The 23,043-nt window shown below is 48.4% G+C and overlaps 1 protein-coding gene across 9 annotated transcripts in view; it reads left to right on the forward strand.

The window, feature by feature from the left end:
• The window catches only part of GRAMD1B (GRAM domain containing 1B), a 145,086-nt gene that overhangs the window by 37,656 nt on the left and 84,387 nt on the right, over positions 1 to 23,043 (forward strand). The window contains exons 1-2 of one of the 9 annotated variants that reach the window (XM_064732274.1): positions 4,547 to 4,645; positions 5,883 to 5,926. The exons of 6 other annotated variants lie outside the window; for them this stretch is intronic. Coding sequence is in view for 1 of the 3 variants with exons in the window: in XM_064732271.1 (XP_064588341.1) it covers positions 17,488 to 17,510 (23 nt within the window). In the remaining 2 variants the exon portion in view is untranslated. Of the gene's footprint in view, positions 1 to 4,546; positions 4,646 to 5,882; positions 5,927 to 17,267; positions 17,511 to 17,892; positions 18,006 to 23,043 lie in introns of those variants that run through there. 2 more of the 9 variants (XM_064732271.1, XM_064732272.1) reach the window with 2 other exon arrangements.

Raw genomic sequence — 23,043 nt, forward strand, 5'->3', positions numbered from 1 at the left:
AGGAATAAGAAAAAGGTGGGAATATTCCAAGTATCAATCAGAAAAAAGGTAGGGATATTGCAAGTAGGAATCAGATAAAGGTAGGAATAATCCAAGTGGGAATCAGAAAAAGGTAAGAATCAGAAAAAGGCAGGAATATTCCAAGTAGGAATCAGAAAAAAAAGTGGATATATTCCAGGTAGGAATCAGAAAAAGGTAGGATTATTGCAAGTGGGAATCAGAAAATGGCAGGAATATCCCAAGTAGGAATATCCCAAGTGGGAATCAGAAAAAGGTAGGAATCAGGAGAAGGTAGGAATATTCCAGATAGGAATCAGAAAAAGGTGGGAATGTTGCAAGTAGGAATCAGAAAAAGGTAGAAATATTCCAAATAGGAATCCTAATAAAGGTAGGAATATTGCAAGCAGGATCAGAAAAAGGTAGGAATACTCCAAGTAGGAATCAGAAAAAAAGGTAGGAATCCTAAAAAAGGTAGGAATATTGCAAGTAGGAATTAGAAAAAAGTTGGGAATATTCCATGTAGGAATATTCCAAGATGTCGTGCTGCTGTCCCACCTTTCTGTCCCTCCCCAGGCTCCAGGGCAGAGGCTCAGAAATGGCTCTCGGGCTCTCTCTGCCCTGGCCATGAACTACAGCTCCCGTCATGCCTGCAGAGAGAGAAATGCATTTTTTTATTTATTTTTTTTGCTGGAAATGAAGCCTCATGTGACTTCCCAGCTGCTGCAGCACCGAGGGAGTCCCTGCAGGGCTTTTTCCCAGGGAAATGGAAAAAGGCTTTTTCCCTGGCTGGCAGATGCTGTGATGGCATCTGCGCATCGCTGCCCGTCGCTGCCGCCTTCGGGGACGACTCGGGACTGTGCCCACCTGCCACATTTTCCTGGGGGTCTGTACACCTGTAACCAAGGTGCATATGCCGATTAAACTCCCTCCTCCTCGGCATTCCCATTAAACTCTCTCCTCCTTACATTTTCTCCAGCAGTTCTTCCTCTCTTCCCGTAACATTTCCTGATTTGTTTCTAATTTCCCCTCCCACTGGTTCTGTCGCTAACAGGTTTTGTTTGCATGCATTTCACAGACCCAAACAGGGTTTTTTTTTGGTGCTTCCCTAACTCTTTTTCTTTTTTTTTTTTTTCTTTTTTGCCATATGGGAGAATCACAGCGTGGCTGGAGTGGTGCCTCACTGGCAGCACATTGAATTCTCTGCCTGCAGCTCACGCACCTTTCCTGGCAAATTAATCTGAGCCTGCTCAGCCCTTTGTTTGCACTGCACTTGAAAAAGGGAATTTTTTTAGTCCCTGAGAGTCTTTGAGAGGTGAGGCTCTTATTCTATAAATAGAAAAAGGGAATTTTTGAGTCCCTGGGAGTCTTTGAGGGATGTGGAGCCATACAGAGGATGCCCAGCTGTGGCTGTGGGAAGGGTAATGCTGACAAAAAACAAGGTTCTCTAATTTTTAAGGAATCCTTTTGGAGGAGGTGGAAGCCCGGGCTAACAGGACCGTGGCTGTGGATATTTATGGAGCCTGGAATTCTGTAAAGAAAAAGGGAATTTTTGAGTCCCTGGGAGTCGTTGAGGGATGTGGAGCCATACAGAGGATGCCCAGCTGTGCCTGTGGACAAAAAGCAGTTTCTCTAATTTTAGAATCCTTTTGGAGGAGCTGAACCCGGCTAAAGACCGTGCTGTGGATATTTATGGAGCCTGGAATTCTGTAAAGAAAAAGGGAATTTTTTAGTCCCTGGGAGTCTTTGGGAGGTGAGGCTGCTCTGGAGCCATACAGAGGATGCCCTGCTGGCTGTGGGCTGTGCCTGTGGGAAGGGTAATGCTGACAAAAAGCAATGTTCTCTAATTGCTAAGGAATCCTTTCGAGGGCAATTAGGAACCCCGGGCTAACAGGGCCGTGGCTGTGGATATTTATGGAGCCTGGAATTCCTCCCCGGAGCTCAGGCATTTCACAGTGGGCTGTTCCCTTCCTAAGGCTGCACTTCCTCAGGAGATGTTTCCTGTTTGCTTTTAAGTTCAGGAGCTGCTGCAGCCACAGGGAGCCTCTGCTGTAGAGAGGCTGAAACGTGGAAATTCAGCTTTTTCTGAGCTGCAAAATTACGATTCTTTAGCTCAGGATTTGCTGAAAGTCCTTCATGAAGCTGTTGTGCTTTTTTCTTCCCTTCCCACACTGTTGTGAACTTGGAGAAAATCACAGAAATAGAAATGTCATTGAGGGACATCTGTGGCTTCATGAAGGAGGGGTTGGGGAGCAGAGGGTGTGGATTTGCTGTTTGTGGATCTCTGTGTCTGCACTGGCTGCTTTAGGAGGCTGAAATAAGCATTTAGAAGAGGGGTTTTATGTCCCTGACCAGGCTGTATTTTGTGACCGTGTTCACAGGTTGAGGGAAGAGACGAGGATCTGACTCCATGTTTCAGAAGGCTTGATTTATTATTTTATGATATATATTACATTAAAACTATACTAAAAGAATAGAAGAAAAGGTTTCATCAGAAGGGTAGCTAAGCTAAGAATAGAAAGGAATGATAACAAAGGTTTGTGACTGGGACAGAGAGTCCGAGCCAGCTGACTGTGATTGGCCATTAATTAGAAACAACCACATGAGACCAATCCCAGATGCACCTGTTGCATTCCACAGCAGCAGATAACCATTGTTTACATTTTGTTCCTGAGGCCTCCCAGCTTCTCAGGAGGAAAAATCTTAAGAAAAGGATTTTTCATGAAAAGATGTCTATAACAGTATTTCATGGAATCACGGAATGGTTCGGGATGGAAGGACCTTACACCCACCCAGTGCCATGGCAGGGACCCCTCCCACCATCCCAGGGCGCTCCAAGCCCCGTCCAGCCCAGCCTTGGGCACTGCCAGGGATGAATTCCTCCCCAGTTCCCCATCCAAGGCTCCTCTCTCCCAGAGCTTTTGTGTATTCTGAGCACAAAGGAGCAGTGTGCCAGCGTGGGTTTGTGCAGGCATGCATGAACGCATGGCAGCACAAACACAGGGCAAAATCCGCATTTCTGTGCGCCAGGGCATCCATCCCCCTCGTGTCTGAGCATTCCCTCTCTGTGCCCACGGCCTTTCCTAGGGGTGCCTTGGTGCTGAGGGCTCCTGCCTGTCCCCAGCCTGCTGCACCCTCTGCAGGAGGGTGACATCTGTGCCATTGTCCTCCAGCACAGGCTGCTGCCAGGGCTGTCAAATATTGAATATATTAAACCCCTGTAGATCTACCAGAGTTGTCAAATATTGAATATACCAAACCCTTGTGGGTCTGCCAGGGCTGTAAGTTAAATATTGAATATACCAAACCCCCTGGGTCTGCCAGGGCTGTGAAATACTGAATATAACAAACCCTTGTGGGTCTGCCAGGGCTGTAAAATATTGAATATATTAAACCCTCATGGGTCTACCAGGGCTGTAAAATATTGAATATACTAAACAGTCGTGGGTCTGTCAGGGCTGTAAAATATTGAATATACTAAATCCCCATGGGTCTGATACAGCTGTAAAATATAGAATATACTAAACACCCATGAGTCTGCCACAGCTGTAAAATATTGAATATACTAAACAGTCGTGGGTCTGCCAGGGCTGTAAGTTAAATATTGAATATACCAAACCCCTGTGGGTCTGCTATGGCTGTAGATATGGAATATACTAAATCCCCATGAGTCTGCTACAGCTGTAAAATATTGAATATACTCAACTCCCAGGGGTCTGCCAGGGCTGTAAAATATTGAATATAATAAACCCTCGTGGGTCTGCCATGGCTGTAAAATATTGAATATGATAAACCCCCATGGGTTTGCCACAGCTGTAAAATATTGAATATATTAAACTCCCAGGGGTCTGCCAGGGCTGTCAGATATTGAATATATTAAATCCCTATGGGTCTACCAGGACTGTAAAATATAGAATATAATAAACCCTTGTGGGTCTGCCAGGGCTGATAAATATACTGAATATATCAAACACCCATTGGGTCTGCCACAGCTGTAAAATATTGAATATATTAAACCCCTGTAGATCTACCAGAGTTGTGAAATACTGAATATACCAAACCCTTGTGGGTCTGCCATGGCTGTAAGTTAAATATTGAATATACCAAACCCCCTGGGTCTGTCCTCTGGGGTGTGGCAGTGCCTGTGCCCAGGGCAGCCGCAGTGCTCAGTGCTGGTTTTGCAGAGGCTGAGCTGCCCCTGGGTGTGTTCAAACCCTGCCATAAATCCGTTTGTGGGTCCCTGCGTGCTCCTGCTGCGTGCCTGAGCACCGGGGGATGAATAAGCACTTTGAGGCAGCACTGCCAGGCAGCCCTGTGAGCAGTGATGCTCTCAGAGGCTTTGATGTGCCTGAGCTCTGCAGTGTTTCCCTGCCTGCCCGCTGCTCTGCGCTGGGAGCTGCTGGGCTGCCTCTCAGGCTCCAGGCTGGTTTCCTGGAGCAAAGTAGGCCAGGAGGAGAAGCAGGGGGATGGCTGGGGTGGCGTGAAGTCACCGTGCTCCGCCAATCCGGGCGGGCACACGCAGCTACGGATGCCTCCCGATGCTGGCACCCAGCGCACCTTTCCCGGGGCTTTGGTGCCTCCAGGCCGAGCTCAGCGTGCACCAAAGGGTTACTAGGTCAGGCCCAGTCGTGTGAGGGTGTTGTGTGAGGTGAGTGAGCTCGGGGGGCGCAGTGAGCAGCCTGCACCCCGCGTCCTGCCCTGTGCTCTCTGGTACGGCTGCTCTGCACCATCGCTGCTTCACCTGCCTGCCTGATCCCCCCACTCTTCTCTTCCCTCCCCACATCATCCCCGTCATGTCTGAGCACTCCTGCTGTACCTGTGCACTGCCCAGAACCCACCTGCTTCCCTCCTGTCCTCCTGACTCCTGGAATGCCCACTCGGGGTGGCTGGGCTGGGGTGGGGTGGGTGACTCTCCCTTCTTGCAGAGAGTGAGGATGAGCAGCTGCTGCAGCTGGGCTGTGTCCCTGGCTCACTGCAGGCTGGCTTCTTCCACAGCTGGATAGAAGCTGGGTTATTCCCTGCTCACTGCAAGCTGGGCTGTTCCCCTGGCTCACTGCAAGCTGGGTTATTCCCTTCTCCCTGCAGACTGGGTTGTTCCGTGCTCAGTGCAGGCTGGGTTCTTCCCCTGCTCACTGGGAGCTGGGTTATTCCCTTCTCCCTGCAAGCTGGGTTGTTCCCTGGCTCAGTGCAGACTCGGTTGTGCCCCAGCTCAGTGCAGGCTGGGTTGTTCCCTTTCTCCCTGGAAGCTGGGTTATTCCCTTCTCCCTGCAAGTTGGGTTGTTCCCTGGCTCACTGGGTGCTGGATTCTTCCCCAGCTCACTGAAAGCTGAGTTATCCCCTTCTCCCTGCAGGCTGGGTTCTTCCCCTGCTCACTGCAGCCTGGGTTGTTCCCTTCTCCCTGCAAGCTGAGTTATTCCCTTTCTCACTGGAAGCTGGGTTGTTCCCTTCTCCCTGCAGGCTGCGTTGTTCCCCAGCTCAGTGCAGCCTGGGTTGTTCCCTGCTCACTAAAAGTTGGATTTTCCCCAGCTCCCTGCAGGAGCTCAGCCTGGAAGGGAAGCTGGGAGCAGCAGCAGGAGGAGCAGCAGGGTCCTCTCTGTCCCTCCTGCTCCTCTCTGTCCCTCCTGCTGGACCCTTGGGTGGGGGCATGGCAGTGACTCAGTTCTTGTGCCAAGCTCCAAACGAGTTCCTAACCTGGGGCCACCCCTTGGGATGCTTTTCCTGCCCTTCTCTGGTGGGGCAGAATCTCCGCACTAACCCCTCAGCAACTTCCATTGTTCTCATCCTCCTGCCAGGTTGTTTGCCTGTTGTTCTTCATCCTCTTTTGACTTTCCCTTTCTCTCCCCTCCCTCCCTCCCTTCTCCCCTGATGCCCCTGTTCACTGCTAGGCCAAGCAGAAAGCATGGAGACGTCTGATATGGCGACAGCAAAGGTAGGATGGAAATGCTGCCGGCCTCACTGTGCGTAAGTGGTTTCGCTTGGCACCTTCTTACTCTGTCTCTGCACCTTGTCCTGCCCCCTGCCCACCCTCCCTGCTGCAGGGAATCACCCTGGGATGGGGTTGGAAACGCTGCAGGGTTGGTGCTGGAGGCAGAGGTCGGGGTGGGAGGGAGGGGATTTGGGGGCTCGTGGTCCCTCCGTGGCATCTGCGGTGGGAGCAGGGATGCTGCTGGATGAGGGAGTGACAGACACTAGATGGTGCTTTAGGGGCAGCTTTCCACTCCCAGGGACGGTTGTGTGAGGAGAAATCCCTTCTGGCAGCCTCTTCAATTTTCTTTTTGGAAAGGATGTCGGGGGAGTGTCAAAAGCGAGACAGTAATTCGAGCTTGTGGATGCATCCACCCTTCTCTGTGAGGCTTCTCTGTTGCCTGTGCCTTTCACAGGGTTCTGTGGGTTCTGCTTTCCTGTGGGCTGGCAGTCTGGGAGTGGAACTGGGTGGATCCAGATGGATTTAAGATGAGAATGGCTGGGAGGCCTCCGGAGCACCAGGCTGGCACCACTGGGTGCCTTTAGAGCCAAGGTTTGTTCTCCTGGCCACCAAAAGGACCCTCCTTAGGGTTAAAGTGCAGGGGATGTGTTTGCTAAATGTGTTTGAGGCTTTATCTCACAAAAAGATGAAATTCAGCATGGGCTGGCAATCTGGGACTGGAACTGGGTGGATCCAGCTGGGTTTGAGGTGGGAATGGCTGGGAGGCTTGGTTGGCACCACTGGGTACATTTAGAGCCGAGGTTTGTTTTCCTGGACACCAGAAAGACCAGGCTTAAAATGCAGGGGACGTGTCTGCAAAATGTGTTTGAGGTTTTATCTGACAAAGGGATGAAGTTCAGCGTGGCTGGAGGGAGCCATGGCTTGCAGGGAGTGGGGAAGGGCATTAATAGTTAAAAATCTGCTTTTGAGGCTGCTCTGAATCCTCCAGCATGGCTGTATTCCAGGGAGAAACTCCTTCCTGGGTGCAGAATTCCCTGTGAAACCCCTCACGGATCTCAGGGGTGCTGCTCACACATTGCAGGGCTCGTGGAATCCCAGCTGAGCTCTCCCTGTCACATTTATTCCAGCTGTAACTCCCCATCCTTTCCAATTCCCCTTCCCTGAAGCCTGCATGATGCTGAGGAAGGTTGTACCTCAGGACTGGGTTGCTCCTTGATGCAGCTTTTGAATTTTTTTAAGTGTTTAGCAATAAATTGTATGATGTGCTTCTGGATAAATGCTTTATAAAGGTGAACTCGTCCTCATTCTCATATTTGCTGAAACCTCAACTGCTGCAAACCCTCTTCAAGCTGGAAAAAAAATATCATTGAGGGTGCTGAAGGGTGTGTGGCATTTCAGTTAGAGTTGTGGTGGCGTTTTGGGGAACTCAGTTTTATCTCTGGCTTGAAAAACAGACATTTCCATGACAGGAACAACAGAATCGCTTGAAATTTGTTTTTCTCTATACCTGTTTTTTGTAGGTTTTGGTTTTAATTAAAGGGAAATGTGATCTGCAGTGTTAAAGCACCATCTTAGCATGAATGTACTGAAAAAAATCGAATTTTCTTTTTGGAGAAATGGAAAACTGAATTGAGTTTGAACATTCTAAAACAGATACAATTGGGAATTAGTTACGTAGACATTAATGGAATGTGCACAGGTTTATTTGAACTCAGCCTTGGTGAGTGCTGATATTTAGTCCCCAACTCTTTATTTAAAACCCCCAAATTCTGTTTTCTTTGCTGACTTTGAGCCAGTTCCCCCTGTGAGCAGTTTGGAGCATTGAAGGGATGTTGTTAATTTTGCTTCATTTCTGCTGAGCTCAGTCTGGAGGAATTTCTGGGGAGGTTGAAGAGATTTGTTCCCCCATGCTGGAATTGCTCCAGCAGTGGCCACGGGCGGGGATGTTCTGTCACAGCTGCTGCCCACTGTGTCACCATTCCATTGGTGTCACCCACCTCTCCACTGTGTCACCATTCCACTGTGTCACCCTTCCATTGGTGTCACCCTCCTCTTCACTGTGTCACCATTCCATTGTGTCACCCACCTCTCCATTGTGTCACCATTCCACTGTGTCACCCACCTCTCCATTGTGTCACCCACCTCTCCACTGTGTCACCCTTCCATTGGTGTCACCCACCTCTCCATTGTGTCACCATTTCATTGGTGTCACCACCTCTCTATTGGTGTCACCCTTCCATTGGTGTCAGCTACTTCTCCATTGTGTCACCATTCTGTTGGTGTCACCCACCTCTTCACTGTGTCACCATTCCACTGTGTCACCACTTCTCCATTGATGTCATCCTTCCATTGTGTCACCCTCCTCTTCACTGTGTCACCTTCCATTGGTGTCACCCTTCCATTGGTGTCACCCACCTCTCCATTGGTGTCACCATTCCATTGATGTCACCATTCCACTGTGTCACCACCTCTCTATTGTGTCACCATTTCATTGGTGTCACCATTCCATTGGTGTCACCCACCTCTCCATTGTGTCACCATTCCATTGTGTCACCATTCCACTGTGTTACCCACCTCTCCATTGTGTCACCATTTCATTGGTGTCACCATTCCATTGGTGTCACCACCTCTCCATTGGTGACACCCTTCTATTGGTGTCACCCACCTCTCCGCTGTGTCACCATTCCATTGTGTCACCCTTCCACTGGTGTCACCACCTCTCCACTGTGTCACCCACCTCTCCATTGATGTCATCCATCCTTCCATTGTGTCACCCACCTCTCGCTGTGTCACCATTCCACTGTGTCACCTCCTCTTGACTGTGTCACTGTTCCATTGTGTCACCCACCTCTCCATTGATGTCACCCTTCCACTGGTGTCACCCTTCCATTGGTGTCACCTACTTCTCCATTGTGTCACCATTCCGTTGGTGTCACCCACTCTCCGTTGTGTCACCCTTACCTTGGTGTCACCCTTCCATTGGTGTCACCCACCTCTCCACTGTGTCACCATTCCACTGTGTCACCCTTCCATTTGTGTCACCCACCTCTCCACTGTGTCACCATTCCATTGTGTCACCCTTCCATTGGTGTCACCCACCTCTCCATTGTGTCACCCTTCCATTGGTGTCACCCACCTCTCCATTGGTGTCACCCTTCCATTGGTGTCACCCACCTCTCCATTGTGTCACCATTTCATTGGTGTCACCCACCTCTCTATTGGTGTCACCCTTCCATTGGTGTCAGCTACTTCTCCATTGGTGTCACCCTTCCACTGGTGTCACCCTTCCATTGGTGTCACCTACTTCTCCATTGTGTCACCATACCATTGGTGTCACCCACCTCTCCACTGTGTCACCATTCCACTGTGTCACCCTTCCATTTGTGTCACCCTCCTCTTCACTGTGTCACCATTCCATTGTGTCACCCTTCCATTGGTGTCACCCACCTCTCCACTGTGTCACCATTCCACTGTGTCACCCACCTCTCCATTGGTGTCATCCTTCCATTGTGTCACCCACCTCTCCATTGTGTCACCATTCTGTTGGTGTCACCCACTTCTCCATTGATGTCACCCTTCCATTGGTGTCACCCACCTCTTCACTGTGTCACTGTTCCATTGGTGTCACCCTCCTCTTCACTGTGTCACCCTTCCATTGGTGTCACCCTTTCATTGGTGTCACCACTTCTCCATTGATGTCACCCTTCCAGTGATGTCACCTTTCCATTGTGTCAGTCACCATTCCATTGTGTCACCCACCTCTCCATTGGTCTCACCCTTCCATTGGTGTCACCCACCTCTCCGCTGTGTCACCCTTCTATTGGTGTCACCCACCTCTCCACTGTGTCACCCTTCCACTGGTGTCACCTACTTCTCCATTGTGTCACCATTCCATTGATGTCACCATTCCACTGTGTTACCCACCTCTCCATTGTGTCACCATTTCATTGGTGTCACCATTCCATTGTGTCACCCTTCCATGGCGTCACCCACCTCTCCATTTTGTCCTTCTTTTTCTGCTGAGGCACCTTCCAGGCTTGTCACTGTCACATTTTCTGAAAAATCCCTTTGCCAGGATTTGTTCTCCTGGGAAGCTGAGAAGCTTCAGAGAAAAACTAAAACAACAATGATCTGATTTGCTTCTCCTGTTTTGTTATTTTAGAATGTGGTTTAGCGATTGTTTATCCAACAGGTGATTGTTTGATTGATTTCATGTGAATTGTTTTGAGTTAATGACCAATCACAGCCAGGCTGTGTCAGGACTGGAAGGAGTCAGGAATTTTCATTCTCATTCTTCGTAACTTTTTGTCTGTATCCTTTCTCTATTCTTTAGTATCGTTTTAGTACAGCATTAATATAATATAATATAATATAATATAATATAATATAATATAATATAATATAATATAATATAATATAATATAATATAATATAATATAATATAATATAATATAATATAATATAATATAATATAATATATATATATAATATAATATATATTATATATATAATATATATTATATATATAAATATATATTATATATATATAATATATATAATATATATATATATTATATTATATTATATTATATTATATTATATTATATTATTATTATTTATTATATTATATTATAATATAATATATATATTTTAGCCTTCTAAGGACATGAAGCTGAGATTCTCAATTCCTCCTTCATCCTGACGGAGGGAGGAAATACCACACAGGCTGGCTCAAGAACTGGCATTTCCTGCCATGCCACAGAATGGTGTGTCCCCACAAAAAAGGGAGAAATTCAGTTTTAATCCATTATTCATTTTCATTTTGAGGCTTTTTAGAGCTGTTGGTGGCTTGGGGAGCTGCTGTGGGACAGGGACACGGGGCTGTGTCACCTCCAGCTGTGCTTGGCCTGCCAAAAGTGAAACCCCTGCATTGCTCCATCCCTGCTCCTTGCTGAGTGCCTGGGAAAAGCAAATTAAACTCTTGGAAAAGGAGGAGAAAAAAATCAGGTGAATGTGGAGCTATTTGAGAAAGCAGGAGTCACTTCCCAAGTGAAATGGAAATTATAAAATCAGTGAGCTCCTTTCACCCCTGGCACTGCAAGGTTCTGCTTCTCTGTCCTGCAAACACAGAAATCCTCTGGGTTTTAGGAAGTTGTGAGAGATTTCAGCTGATTTGCTTGTTCCTTGCTGAATGCCTGGGAAAAACAAATTAAACTCTTGGAGAAGGAGGAGAAAAAATAGCAGGTGAATGTGGAGCTTGTTGAGAAAGCAGAAGTCACTTCCCAGGTGAAATGGAGATTGGAAAATCCTCTGGATTTTAGGAGGTTGTGAGAGATTTTTCAGCTGATTTGCTCATTCCATCCTGGGGGAAATGTGTCCTGTCCTGAGCTGGAAGGGGGTGCTAAGTGAAGGCATCTAAGGTGCCTTTTTGCAAAATCTCAGAGGTTTCTAGAGCTGGTTTCCCTTTTACAGCATCTCAGAGGTTTTTAGAGCTGATTTCCTTTTTACAGCATCACAGGTTTCTAGAGCTGATTTCCCTTTTACAGCATCACAGGTTTCTAGAGCTGATTTCCTTTTTACAGCATCTCAGAGGTTTTCAGAGCTGATTTCCTTTTTGCAGCATCTCAGAGGTTTCTAGAGCTGATTTCCTTTTTGCAGCATCTCAGAGGTTTCTAGAGCTGATTTCCTTTTTGCAGCATCTCAGAGGTTTCTAGAGCTGATTTCCTTTTTGCAGCATCACAGGTTTCTAGAGCTGATTTCCTTTTTGCAGCATCTCAGAGGTTTTCAGAGCTGATTTCCTTGGCTTTCAGCAGGCAGCCCTTGGCTGGGGTTGCTCAGAGAAGGACAAACCAGCTCTGTGTGAATAAACCAGTGCTAAATATTCAACTTTTACTTTCTGTGGTTGCCTCTGTGCTTCCAGCTTCCCCCCAGGCCCTGCCTGGGCAATATCCTGTGCAAAAATTGCCATTTTTTTTCTGCCTTACCTGTCCCTTGGTCCAGCTCTGTTTATCCTGACAGCACCATCAATATTTCTTTCATCCAAGTAGGAGGCCAGGAAAACAAAAAATTAACTCTGGTTTTGTGTATTCCAGACCTAACTTTTTAAATCCATGTGCTTACAGGTCAGGAAAACATCCTGTCGTTTTATCCAACCCTATTTTTAGTATTTTTTTCTTCTGCTCCTGATCTCCCAAGTTTTCCTTCAGTTTTGAGAAAGTTCTGCCTGGTTTTGGCTTTGTTGCTGTTTTTAGTGTTTGTGTGTGTGTGTGTTCTGCTGCTTGACTTCCTCCTCCTGACTGGGGCTGGAACCCCAGGGGAGGTTTTATTAATGGAATTCTTCATCTGGACCAGGAATACTCAAAATGTTACTGGCACCAGGCCAGGATCTAAATGATCTTAATTCTTTTTGAAGTTTGTGAGAATTTTGTTCCTGGGAGAAAGGACAGGGATGAGGCAGGACAACACAACCACATGAACTTGTCTTATTATTATTTATTGTTTGTGCTGAGGAAATGATGCTCGGCACAAATAATAAATAATTATAAAAAAAAAATTAAAAATTAGATTCCCATCCCCAATAATCCAAATGGGATTCTGATAAAATTATTGGATTTACAGCTTTAGGGCTGGAGGGGAAAATGAACCTTTGGTGTAACATCCTGTAGGAAGGGTGAAAATGGTGAAAATTTGTGTTTATGGCTCTGTGAGGGCACCTGCACATCCTTCAGAGCTGCTGCTCAGCCCAGCTATTAGGTTTATTTTCACAAAACATCAAAACAAACTCTAAGGAAACCCAGTGTTTACCCTTTTATGCCTATTTTTAATTTTTCCTATGGAGAAAGAATTTTTCCCCAAATACCAATGCCTTGGGAAAGCTCTTTTAAATGCAAAACATGATCATGAAAGATATTTGCCACTTAAATTGACATTTACACAGATGAGGACAATATACCAATGATGCTTTTTACAACCATTTCCAGAATTACAACCTACAGTTGCACAGAGCAGTGAAAAAAAGGGAAAAAGGGATTTTTAGGGCTTCTCTTTCCAAAACAGAGGCCAGAAATGGCTTTGGACCCCTCCAGCCACATCTCTGACTGATTTTTTTTTCCTTTTTCCCTTTTAGGTGGGATGCAGTAGGTAGATAATTAATCTGGAATTCATTTTTCATGTGACTGATAGGTATTCTTAGCTCTGAGGAGGTGGCTGTGCATAACCTATCCCTCCTCATACCTACAGCTGCTTTTGCCTTGCCTTATTTCAATTTTAATACCTTTTTTTTTTTTTTAATTTTTCCCCACTAGAATAGTTAAATGCAGAGGATTAAGGGGAAAGTGAAGGATTTGTCCATTCTGGCAGAATTTGGGATTGGGGTTGGGAATACCTGACCCCAGTCCCTCTGCTGGGAGGATTTTTTGGCCAGCCAGACATTTAAACAAACACCTTCCCAGCCATCTCCTTCCTTTGATCATTTCCCCACCCCTCACATTATTTGGCTAAAAAAAAAAAATTAAAAAAAAAAAAAGGAGAAGTGCATGACTGCTTATCTCTTAATACCTTTCTTGCCTGAGCTTTGATTTGCAAACATGTGACTCTGCAGCATCAGGCTGTCCTAGATTTGCCAGCCTTGCAGGTCTCCTGACCCATTTTACAGCGTTTGTGATTTGCCTCCCTCCTTGGCAACCTGCAGGCCACAGCTGCAAAGCTGCTCCTGGAGCAAAGCCTGGCCCAATGCAGGGCCCAGAGCCCGGCCCAAAGCCTGGTACAATGCAGGGCCCAATGCAGGGCCCAGAGCCCGGCCCAATGCAGGGCCCAAAGCCCAGCCCAGAGCCCGGCCCAATGCAGGGCCCAAAGCCTGGCCCAGAGCCCGGCCCAAAGGCCAAAACCCGGCCCAATGCAGGGCCCAGAGCTCGGACCAGAGCTGGGCCCAGAGCCCGGCCCAAAGGCCAATGCCCAGCCCAGAACCCTGCCCAAAGGCCAAAACCCGGCCCAGAGCCCGGCCCAATGCCCGACCCAGAGCCCGGCCCAAAGGCCAAAGCCCGGCCCAAAGCCTGGCCCAGAGCCCAGCCCAAAGACCAATGCCTGGCCCAGAACCCGGCCCAAAGGCCAAAGCCCAGCCGAATGCAGGGCCCAATGCCCAGCCCAAAGCCCGGCCCAAAGGCCAAAGCCCGGCCCAGAACCCTGCCCAAAGGCCAAAACCCGGCCCAGAGCCCGGCCCAATGCCCGGCCCAAAGGCCAAAGCCCGGCCCAAAGCCTGGCTCAGAGCCCGGCCCAAAGGCCAAAACCCGGCCCAAAGCCTGGCTCAGAGCCCGGCCCAAAGACCAATGCCTGGCCCAGAACCCGGCCCAAAGGCCAAAGCCCAGCCCAAAGCCCGGCCCAAAGGCCAAAGCCTGGCCTAAAGCCCGGCCCAGAACCCGACCCAGAGCCTGGTCCAGAGCCTGGCCCAAAGGCCAATGCCCGGCCCAAAGCCCAGCCCAATGCCCGGCCCAGAGCCCGGCCCAAAGGCCAAAGCCCGGCCAAAGCCCAGAGCCCGGCCCAAAGCCCGGCCCAGGCTGCTCTAGGACCTAAGCAGGGTTGAGTCTGGGATTATGCAGGGTGAGATTTAAAGGTGTTTTTCCATGCTGTTTGTCATGTTTGTGCCTGACTTTATGCTTTTTCTCTAGAAATAAGCAAAAAAATGCATTGCAAAGTTGTTGTTGGAGCAAATTCTCAAAGCAGGGATTTGGGATGTCCCCACCTGCACTGGGGCTCTCCCCATTTCAGGGTTACTCCCCCAATTTCTCAAAGTTCAGCCCAAGATGCTGAAGTTTCATTTCATCCATCCTGGAATGATCCAAGCCCTCAAAAAGTGATTTTCTGCTGAATTCAGTACTGGAATTTTGCTGCTCTTCATCTCTTCAGGGTTTGGGGGAACCAGAAAATAAAAAACTCTTTGTTGTTATCAGGCACAGTAGGAGAGCAAAGAACCACGTTTTTCACTTTACAAAGGGGATGTGGGCATCAGAATCCCAGAATTTCCTCAGAAAATGTCAAAAGAAAGATTTGCAAGCCAGGACAGAGCTCTGGAACTGCCCCAAGCACGCCCTGAGCAGTGAACAGAGCAAGGGTGCTGATTTTACACATCAAGGTTTTCATATCAGTCCACTCATAATTATCTGCAGCCATGGGGATGGGGCTGTGAGTGCAAAAAATATTGACAAAATACAATTTAAAGCCCTTCAAGAGAGTGGAATATTTATTTACACACAGCTGCCTGCTCTCTTTCCTCTGCCACCCCTAAAAATGCTGAATTCCTGCAGGATTTATAATCCAGATTATTCCTATCCCAGGACCAAACCCCTTCAGAGCTGTGTGGAATAAAAGCGTGGATGTCCATCCCAGGCTTCACTTTTTACAGAATTTTACGGATAAATAATGATATTATAAATTATTTGAGATACACTGCCCCACTCCCCATCTCCTGCTGCGTGCAGTGTGCTTGGATCCCATGAGATAAACAAGAATTCCAGGGAAAATCAACGTGCATTGCGGGAAAAGGGGGTGGAAATGGAATATTTGGCATTTTTCCCTTCAGGCCTTGCCCTGTGGGTGTGGGGTGCAGGGGCTCTGCCTTTGGTTTTCCATTAGGAAATTCAGTTCTCCGTTAGGAATTTTGGTTTGCCATTAGGAAATTCAGTTTTTCATTAAGAAATTCACTTTTCCTTTAGGATATTTGGTTTTCCATTGGGAAATTCAATTTTCCTTTAGAAATTTTGGTTTTCCATCAGAAAATTCCGTTCTTCATCAGGAAATTCAGTTTTCCATTTGGAAATTCAGTTTTCCATTAGGAAGCTTGGATTTCCATCAGGAAATTCAGTCTTCCATTAGGAAATTCAGTTCTCCATCAGGAATTTTGGTTTTCCATTAGGAAATTCAGTCTTCCATTAGGAAATTCAGTTCTCCATTAGGAAATTCGGTTTTCCATTAGGAAGTTCAGTTTTCCATTAGGAAATTCAGTTCTCCATTAGGAAATTCAGTTCTCCATTAGAAATTTTGGTTTTCCATTAAGAAATTTTGGTTTTCCATTAGGAAATTCAGTTTTCCATTAGTTTCCAGAGCCCTCAGGTGAGCCTCAGAGGGGGCTGACTGTTCCCTTCAGGAAGCTGCAGAGGGGATCTTTGTCCGGGGATCTTTGTGGTGATAGGAGAAGAAAAATTGGGAACAAATTGAAATTCAGGTGACATGTCCCAGCAGGGCTGGATTTCTCCTTTTTGGCCTGAGCAATGAGCTCACCCCTGCTCTGGGATAGTCAGGAATTGGAGTGGGGCTTTGGCAATTCCCCCCAGGAGCATCAATGACCAAATATTGCAGCTCTGGCAGAGCGGGGAGAGCCCTGGGGCTCCTGTGCAGCTCCCTTGCATGGAGAGCACCTTGTGCTGGAAGGGAAAAACAAAGAGGAGGGTTAGATTGGATACTAGGAAATATTTACTGTGAGGGGCACGGAGTGCAGGGGGGATGGCTTTGCACTGATGGAGAGGAGGGTTAGACTGGAGAATCAGAAATATTCTTTATTATGAGGGGCACGGAGTGATAGGGCAAGGGGAATGGCTTCACACTGACAGAGAGGAGGGGTAGATTGGATAATCAGAAATATTCTTTACTGTGAGGGCTATGGAGTAACAGAAGGGATGGGTTCGCACTGAGAGGAGGGTTAGATAATAGGAAATATTTACTGTGAGGGGCATGGAGTGCAGGGGGGATGGCTTTGCACTGATAGTGAGGAGGGTTAGATTGAATAATAGGAAATATTTACTGTGAGGGGCATGGAGTGAAGTGGGAGATGGCTTCACAGTGATGGAGAGGAGGGGTAGATTGGATAATCAGAAATATTCTTTACTGTGAGGGGTATGGAGTAACAGAAGAGATGGGTTCGCACTGAGAGGAGGGTTAGATAATAGGAAATATTTACTGTGAGGGGCATGGAGTGCAGGGGGATGGCTTTGCACTGATGGAGAGGAGGTTTAGGTTAGATAATCAGAAATATTCTTTACTGCGAGGGGCGTGAGACCCCAGAACAGAGAAGCTGCGGATGCCCCATCCCTGCCAGCGTGCAGGGCTGTCCAAACCGCTCTGCCAGGCGCTGTGCCTGCCGTGCCTGGGGGCTGTCACAGCGGCCCCTCGCTGTCCCTGGGGGCTGTCCCCATCGGACCCCCGCTGTCCCTGCCGTGCCTGGGGGCTGTCGCCAGCGGACCCCCGGTGCCGGGCGGGGCTGCGGGCCGTGTGCGGGCTCCGGGGGCCGGGCCGTGCCGTGGCATGCTGCGGTCCCGCGGCTGCTGCACATGCTCAGCGCAGCGCGGGCCGGCTCAGCCCCAGCCCCCGGCGCTGCCGCCGCTGCTGCGGGAGCCGTGCGCGCCTCGCCGCGGCTCCGGGGGCGCGGGGGGCGGCCGTGCCCCGGCTCGGCGCATGGCGCTCGGCGCTCCCCGCGGGACGCTCGCCGCCCGGGGCTGCTCCAATATGTGCTGGCACCTCTGGAGCTCTCAGTGGGCACACAAGGACGCGGGCAGCGGATTATCGTGGCTGTACTAATGAAAGGGTTCAAGCTCGCCTGGTAAGCGCGCGGTGCGGAGAAGGGCAGGGGAGGGATGCTGTGGTCCCCCCGCTGTGGTCCCCACGGTGCGGTTCCCCTGTCTCTCCCCGAAATGGGGGAAAAAGGGATGAGATGGGCCAAGTTCCGCTGCGGCAAGGCCGGGGGGATCTGGCTGCGGGGAGGAGGCACGGCAGAGGCTCCGCTGATGGATGCGGCGCTGGGCCGCTGCTGTCCGGCAGCTCCGCATCCGCTGCGATGCCCGGAGCGCTCCGGCCGCATCCCCATCGCTGCTCCGCTGCCCGAGCCGCATCACCCGGCTCACACAGGGAAATAACCGCGGGCACATCGTGCCGAAGGAAGGTGGGGGGATAAAAAAGTGTTTTGGATGCTGCGTGCGTGGAATGGCTCCTGCTCGGCTTGTCCTCTAAGCAGCGGATTTTGGGGATGCTCCTCGCTGCCGTGGTGCTGGAAGGACATCGATAGCAGAGTTCCAGGCAGCCCGGAGCTGCCGGCAAGGTACCCGAGGGCTCCATAATTCTTTCATCATTCCTGGGTGTTTTGGGGAGAAACTCACCAGGTTTGGCTAAGTGGGCAGTGAAAGAAAACATTGTGTGGGTGAAAGGCAATTGACAAATCTCTGTGTGTGTGTGTGTCTGAAACGTTCCCAGGAAGATATTTTGTTGGTCAAGTTTGTATTTTTCAGGAGTAGGTAAATATATATATGTATATATAAAATATATAATTGTGTGTATATCTACAATTATATATATATATAATATATAATTGTATCCTCTATTACATACATATCTATTTTTATATATATATAAATATATATACGTATGTATATGTAGTAGAGGACACAATTGTATATATATATATAATATATATATAAATATATATTATATATAAATTATATATATATATACAATTTTATATATATAATGTATATATATATACAATTTTATATATATAGTATTTATAAAATTGTATCCTCTACTCTCTCTCTCTATATATATATATTATAGAGGATACAATATATATCTCCATATAAAATATAATATAAACTTGACCACCAAAGGCTTAGCACCACAGGATCCCGAGTATATCAAAACTATTTTAAATTTCCAGTATGTCAAAACCACTTAGTTGGAATAAATAGGCTTTGAATTATGATGATGAAATTGATTTAAGCAGAACTTTATCAGATGGGAACGGTTCCATGGTGAACAGAGGAATGTGACTTCGTAATTTGGGTTGAATTGGATGACAAGGGCAATGGGAAGGCCTGGTTCTTTTCCTTAATCCTTTTTTTTTTTCTGTAATGAAAAAGGAAGTAATCATAGAAATAACAGCCTCCTTCTTAAGTGTGCTAGTTTGCATCAGGATGAATGTTGTGCTTTGAGATCCTCGCCTGTAAAGTGTGAGAAAACAGCAAAGTTATTTTGCATGTTATTTTACTTATTGTTGCTATTTAAATTTTATCTCTTTTCTTTTTTTTCTTTTCTGTGTAAAAAATAAAAGCACCACAGTATAGCACTAGGAAGCATCTTGTACTGAGCCCCAGGGGACAGACCCGAGCCAGGCATGACTCAATAGGTCATCTCTTTTTCTAATTTCTCTAATTCCGTCTTTTATTTAATTACCCTGAGAGCCTTTGAATTTTCCCTGTGTGTACATGGCTCTGTGTCACACAGGCTGTACAAATGATACAGATATTAACATTTGAAAATATTACATGGTTGAGGTTTTTTTTTTTGGATGAAAAAAAAAGTCCCTTTCTCGCAGTGATCCGCTGCCTTCTGTGCTGTGCAGTTGGGCTGAGGAGTTGCATAATAGCTCGGCGGAGTGGCAGGAGAGCAAAGCATGTGCTGGAGATGCTGGGATCGCTGCGATGGAGCGGCTCTGCAGTGCCACGGCCCCGCTGCATGCCCACAAACCCGGCTGTGTGGCTCCCAGTCCATCCCAGTCCATCCCAGTCCATCCCGGCAGCTCCCGCTGGAGCGCCCCGGTGCTGTGCGGGCTGGGGGAGGCTCCGCAGCCTTGCCGGGGCCATAAGCGGCTCACAGCGCTGGGGAATGCTGGCCGGGCTGCGGTAGGTGCCGCTCTTCCCTCTCTGTTCCTCGGGGGCTCCCGGCGCTCCTGGGCCCCTTTGTTCTCCATAAAGATCCCGAGCAGATCCATCCCCCCGGCTCTCCTGGAGCCACCTGGCAGGTGCTGCCCAAGCCCTGCATCCTCAGCATCCAGTCCCAAAATTCAATATTCTGATTGGTTCCCTTATTTAATTATACAGCATTCTGGATTTCTGCAGCTGTCACTCCATTCCCCTTAGGATATTATTTGGTTGTGCTGCAATATCCAGCACAGGAGGGTGAGTTAGGTATTATGTGAGTTATGGTATTTCAGGCCCTGTGTTGCCCAGATCTGTGTGTTTGTCCCTGCTGGATGGATTGGAGGAATCACCTGATAGGTGCTGCCCAAGCCCTGCCTCCTCAGCATCTCCCTTCATCCCAATCCCAAAATTCAATATTCTGATTGCTTCCTTTATTTAATTATACAGCATTCTGCATCTCTGCAGCTGTCACTCCGTTCCCCTTAGGATATTTTGTTTATTTGGTTGTGCTGCAATATCCAGCACAGGAGGGTGAGTTAGGGATGGTATTTCAGGCCCTGCTTTGCCCAGATCTGTGTGTTTGTCCCTGTTGGATGGATTGGAGGAATCACCTGGCAGGTGCTACCCAAGCCCTGAGTCCTCCTCTATCCCAGTCCCAAAATTCAATATTCTGATTGTTTCCCTTATTTAATTATACAGCATTCTGCATCTCTGCAGCTGTCACTCCGTTCCCCCTAGGATATTATTTGGTTGTGCTGCAATATCCAGCACAGGATTGTGAGTTAGGGGTGTTATTTCAGGCCCTGCTTTGCCCAAATCTGTGTGTTTGTCCCTGCAGGATGGATTGGAGGAATCACCTGATAGGTGCTGCCCAAGCCCTGCCTCCTCAGCATCTCCCTTCATCCCAATCCCAAAATTCAATATTCTGATTGCTTCCTTTATTTAATTATACGGCATTCTGGATCCCTGCAGCTGTCACTCTGTTCCCCTTAGGATATTATTTGCTTGTGCTGCAATATCCAGCACAGGAGGGTGAGTTAGGGATGGTATTTCAGGCCTTGCTTTGCCCAAATCTGTGTGTTTGTCCCTGCAGGATGGATTGGAGGAATCACCTGGCAGGTGATACCCAAGCCCTGCATCCTCAGCATCCAGTCCCAAAATTCAATATTCTGATTGTTTCCCTTGTTTAATTATACAGCATTCTGCATCTCTGCAGCTGTCACTCCGTTCCCCTAAGGATATTTTGTTTATTTGGTTGTGCTGCAATATCCAGCACAGGATTGTGAGTTAGGGGTGTTATTTCAGGCCCTGCTTTGCCCAAATCTGTGTGTTTGTCCCTGCTGGATGGATTGGAGGAATCACCTGATAGGTGCTGCCCAAGCCCTGAGTCCTCCTCTATCCCAGTCCCAAAATTCAATATTCTGATTGTTTCCCTTATTTAATTATACAGCATTCTGCATCTCTGCAGCTGTCACTCTGTTCCCCTTAGGATATTTTGTTTATTTGGTTGTGCTGCAATATCCAGCACAGGAGGGTGAGTTAGGGATGGTATTTCAGGCCTTGCTTTGCCCAAATCTGTGTGTTTGTCCCTGCTGGATGGATTGGAGGAATCACCTGATAGGTGCTGCCCAAGCCCTGCCTCCTCAGCATCTCCCTTCATCCCAATCCCAAAATTAAATATTCTGATTGCTTCCTTTATTTAATTATACAGCATTCTGGATCTCTGCAGCTGTCACTCCGTTCCCCTTAGGATATTTTGTTTATTTGGTTGTGCTGCAATATCCAGCACAGGAGGGTGAGTTAGGGGTGTTATTTCAGGCCCTGCTTTGCCCAGATCTGTGTGTTTGTCCCTGCAGGATGGATTGGAGGAGCACAGAATGAATGCAGGGCTCTCTGAACCTGTTTGGGGTGTTTAATGTGGGCTGGACAGCCTTGATACAAAATGGGCTTATGGGGTTGGAATTGATATGAAGAAAAATCATCCAGTGCACGGGCTGCAAACAAATCCTGTGGTCCTTGGTGCAGGAGCAGCAGTGCTGGGGTTAGCCCAGATTTCCTCAGAGACACACATGATGTCTGTCTGTCTGTCTGTCTGTCTGTCTGTCTGTACCAGGGAGGGACAGAAGGCTGCCAGCAGCACAGCCTGCCCTGACCCTGGGGAACAGCGCAGCCTTTCCCAGATTTCAGGCCCCGCATCCCTCCCGTGCTGTGGGGTCACACCAAATCCCACCGGGGGGGCATCAGGGGAGCCCTGGGGCTGGCCTGGAGTTGCATAATGGCTCGGTGCAGTGGCAGGAGAGCAAAGCATGTGCTGGAGATGGAGCAGCTCTGCAGTGCCACGGCCCCGCTGCATCCCTGCATGTCCCCATGCTGCTCCCTCAGAGCATGCCCTGCCTTTCCTGCACTGCTGCTCCCTCATTTCCTGCACTGCTGCTCCCTCCCTCCATACCCTGCCTTTCCTGCACTGCTGCTCCCCCACAGCATGCCCTGCATTTCCTGCACTGCTCCTCCCTCTGCCTTGCATCTCCTGCACTGCTGCCCCCCCTCACCATGCCCTGCATTTCCTGCAGTGCTTCTCCCTCTCACCATGCCCTGAATTTCCTGCACTGCTGCTCCCTCTGCCCTGCCCTGCATTTCCTGCACTGCTGCTCTCTCACAGCACACCCTGCATTTCCTGCAGCAGCCACCTCACCCTGCCCCAATGATCTCATCCCCATCTGGTGGCCCCGGGGCTCTGCAGCACAGCTGGGACAGCCAGGGGGGCCGGGTGACATCACAGAGTGGCAGTGGCACCATTGGTGCTGTCACAGCGTCCCGGTGGCAGCAGTGATGCTGCAGCCCCCGAGGATGCTGGCAGGACAGATGACAGCAGCAATTTGCCTCATCACAGCCTGGTGTCGTGGTTTAATTGGTCATTTTTGTGTTTTGATGCTGTTTTCATCTTTACAATGTGACCTGGTGTTGTGAGAGAGAGCTTTTGCCTCCGGGCTGACATCAGTGTTATCTCACAGCTCCTCGGGGACTGGGATCAGCCAGGCCTGGAGCTTTCAACCTCAGAAAGCCAAAAATCCACAGCAGCCTTTCCCTCCCCTTCCATCCCAGGCTGTGCTGCTTGCCCTGCTCTTCCTTCTTGGGGAGTTCATGATCCAGCAGAGATGGAAACTAATTTAGATCTTTGATGAAAAATGGAAATCTAATGCCAGAAGAGCGTTGCAGGGACAAAAACAAGCTGGTAGCTGAATTGATGTCCCATAAATGGGATACTGAGTAAAACTCTGCTCGACTGATTTTCCTTCTTTTGTGGTTCCCTCTGCATTGCTTGTGCTGCTGTGCTGCTTGGAATAGTCCTGAGCTGCAGAACCTGCAATCTGGAACCTGCAGAGAAAAGAAGGGCCAAAGGCTCCACTAAAAATAAATCTGTAATTCATTTTCCTGCTAGTGCCT

Source organism: Zonotrichia leucophrys, chromosome 24 (assembly GCF_028769735.1).
Source record: "Zonotrichia leucophrys gambelii isolate GWCS_2022_RI chromosome 24, RI_Zleu_2.0, whole genome shotgun sequence".
NCBI classification, from domain to species: Eukaryota; Metazoa; Chordata; class Aves; order Passeriformes; family Passerellidae; genus Zonotrichia; species Zonotrichia leucophrys.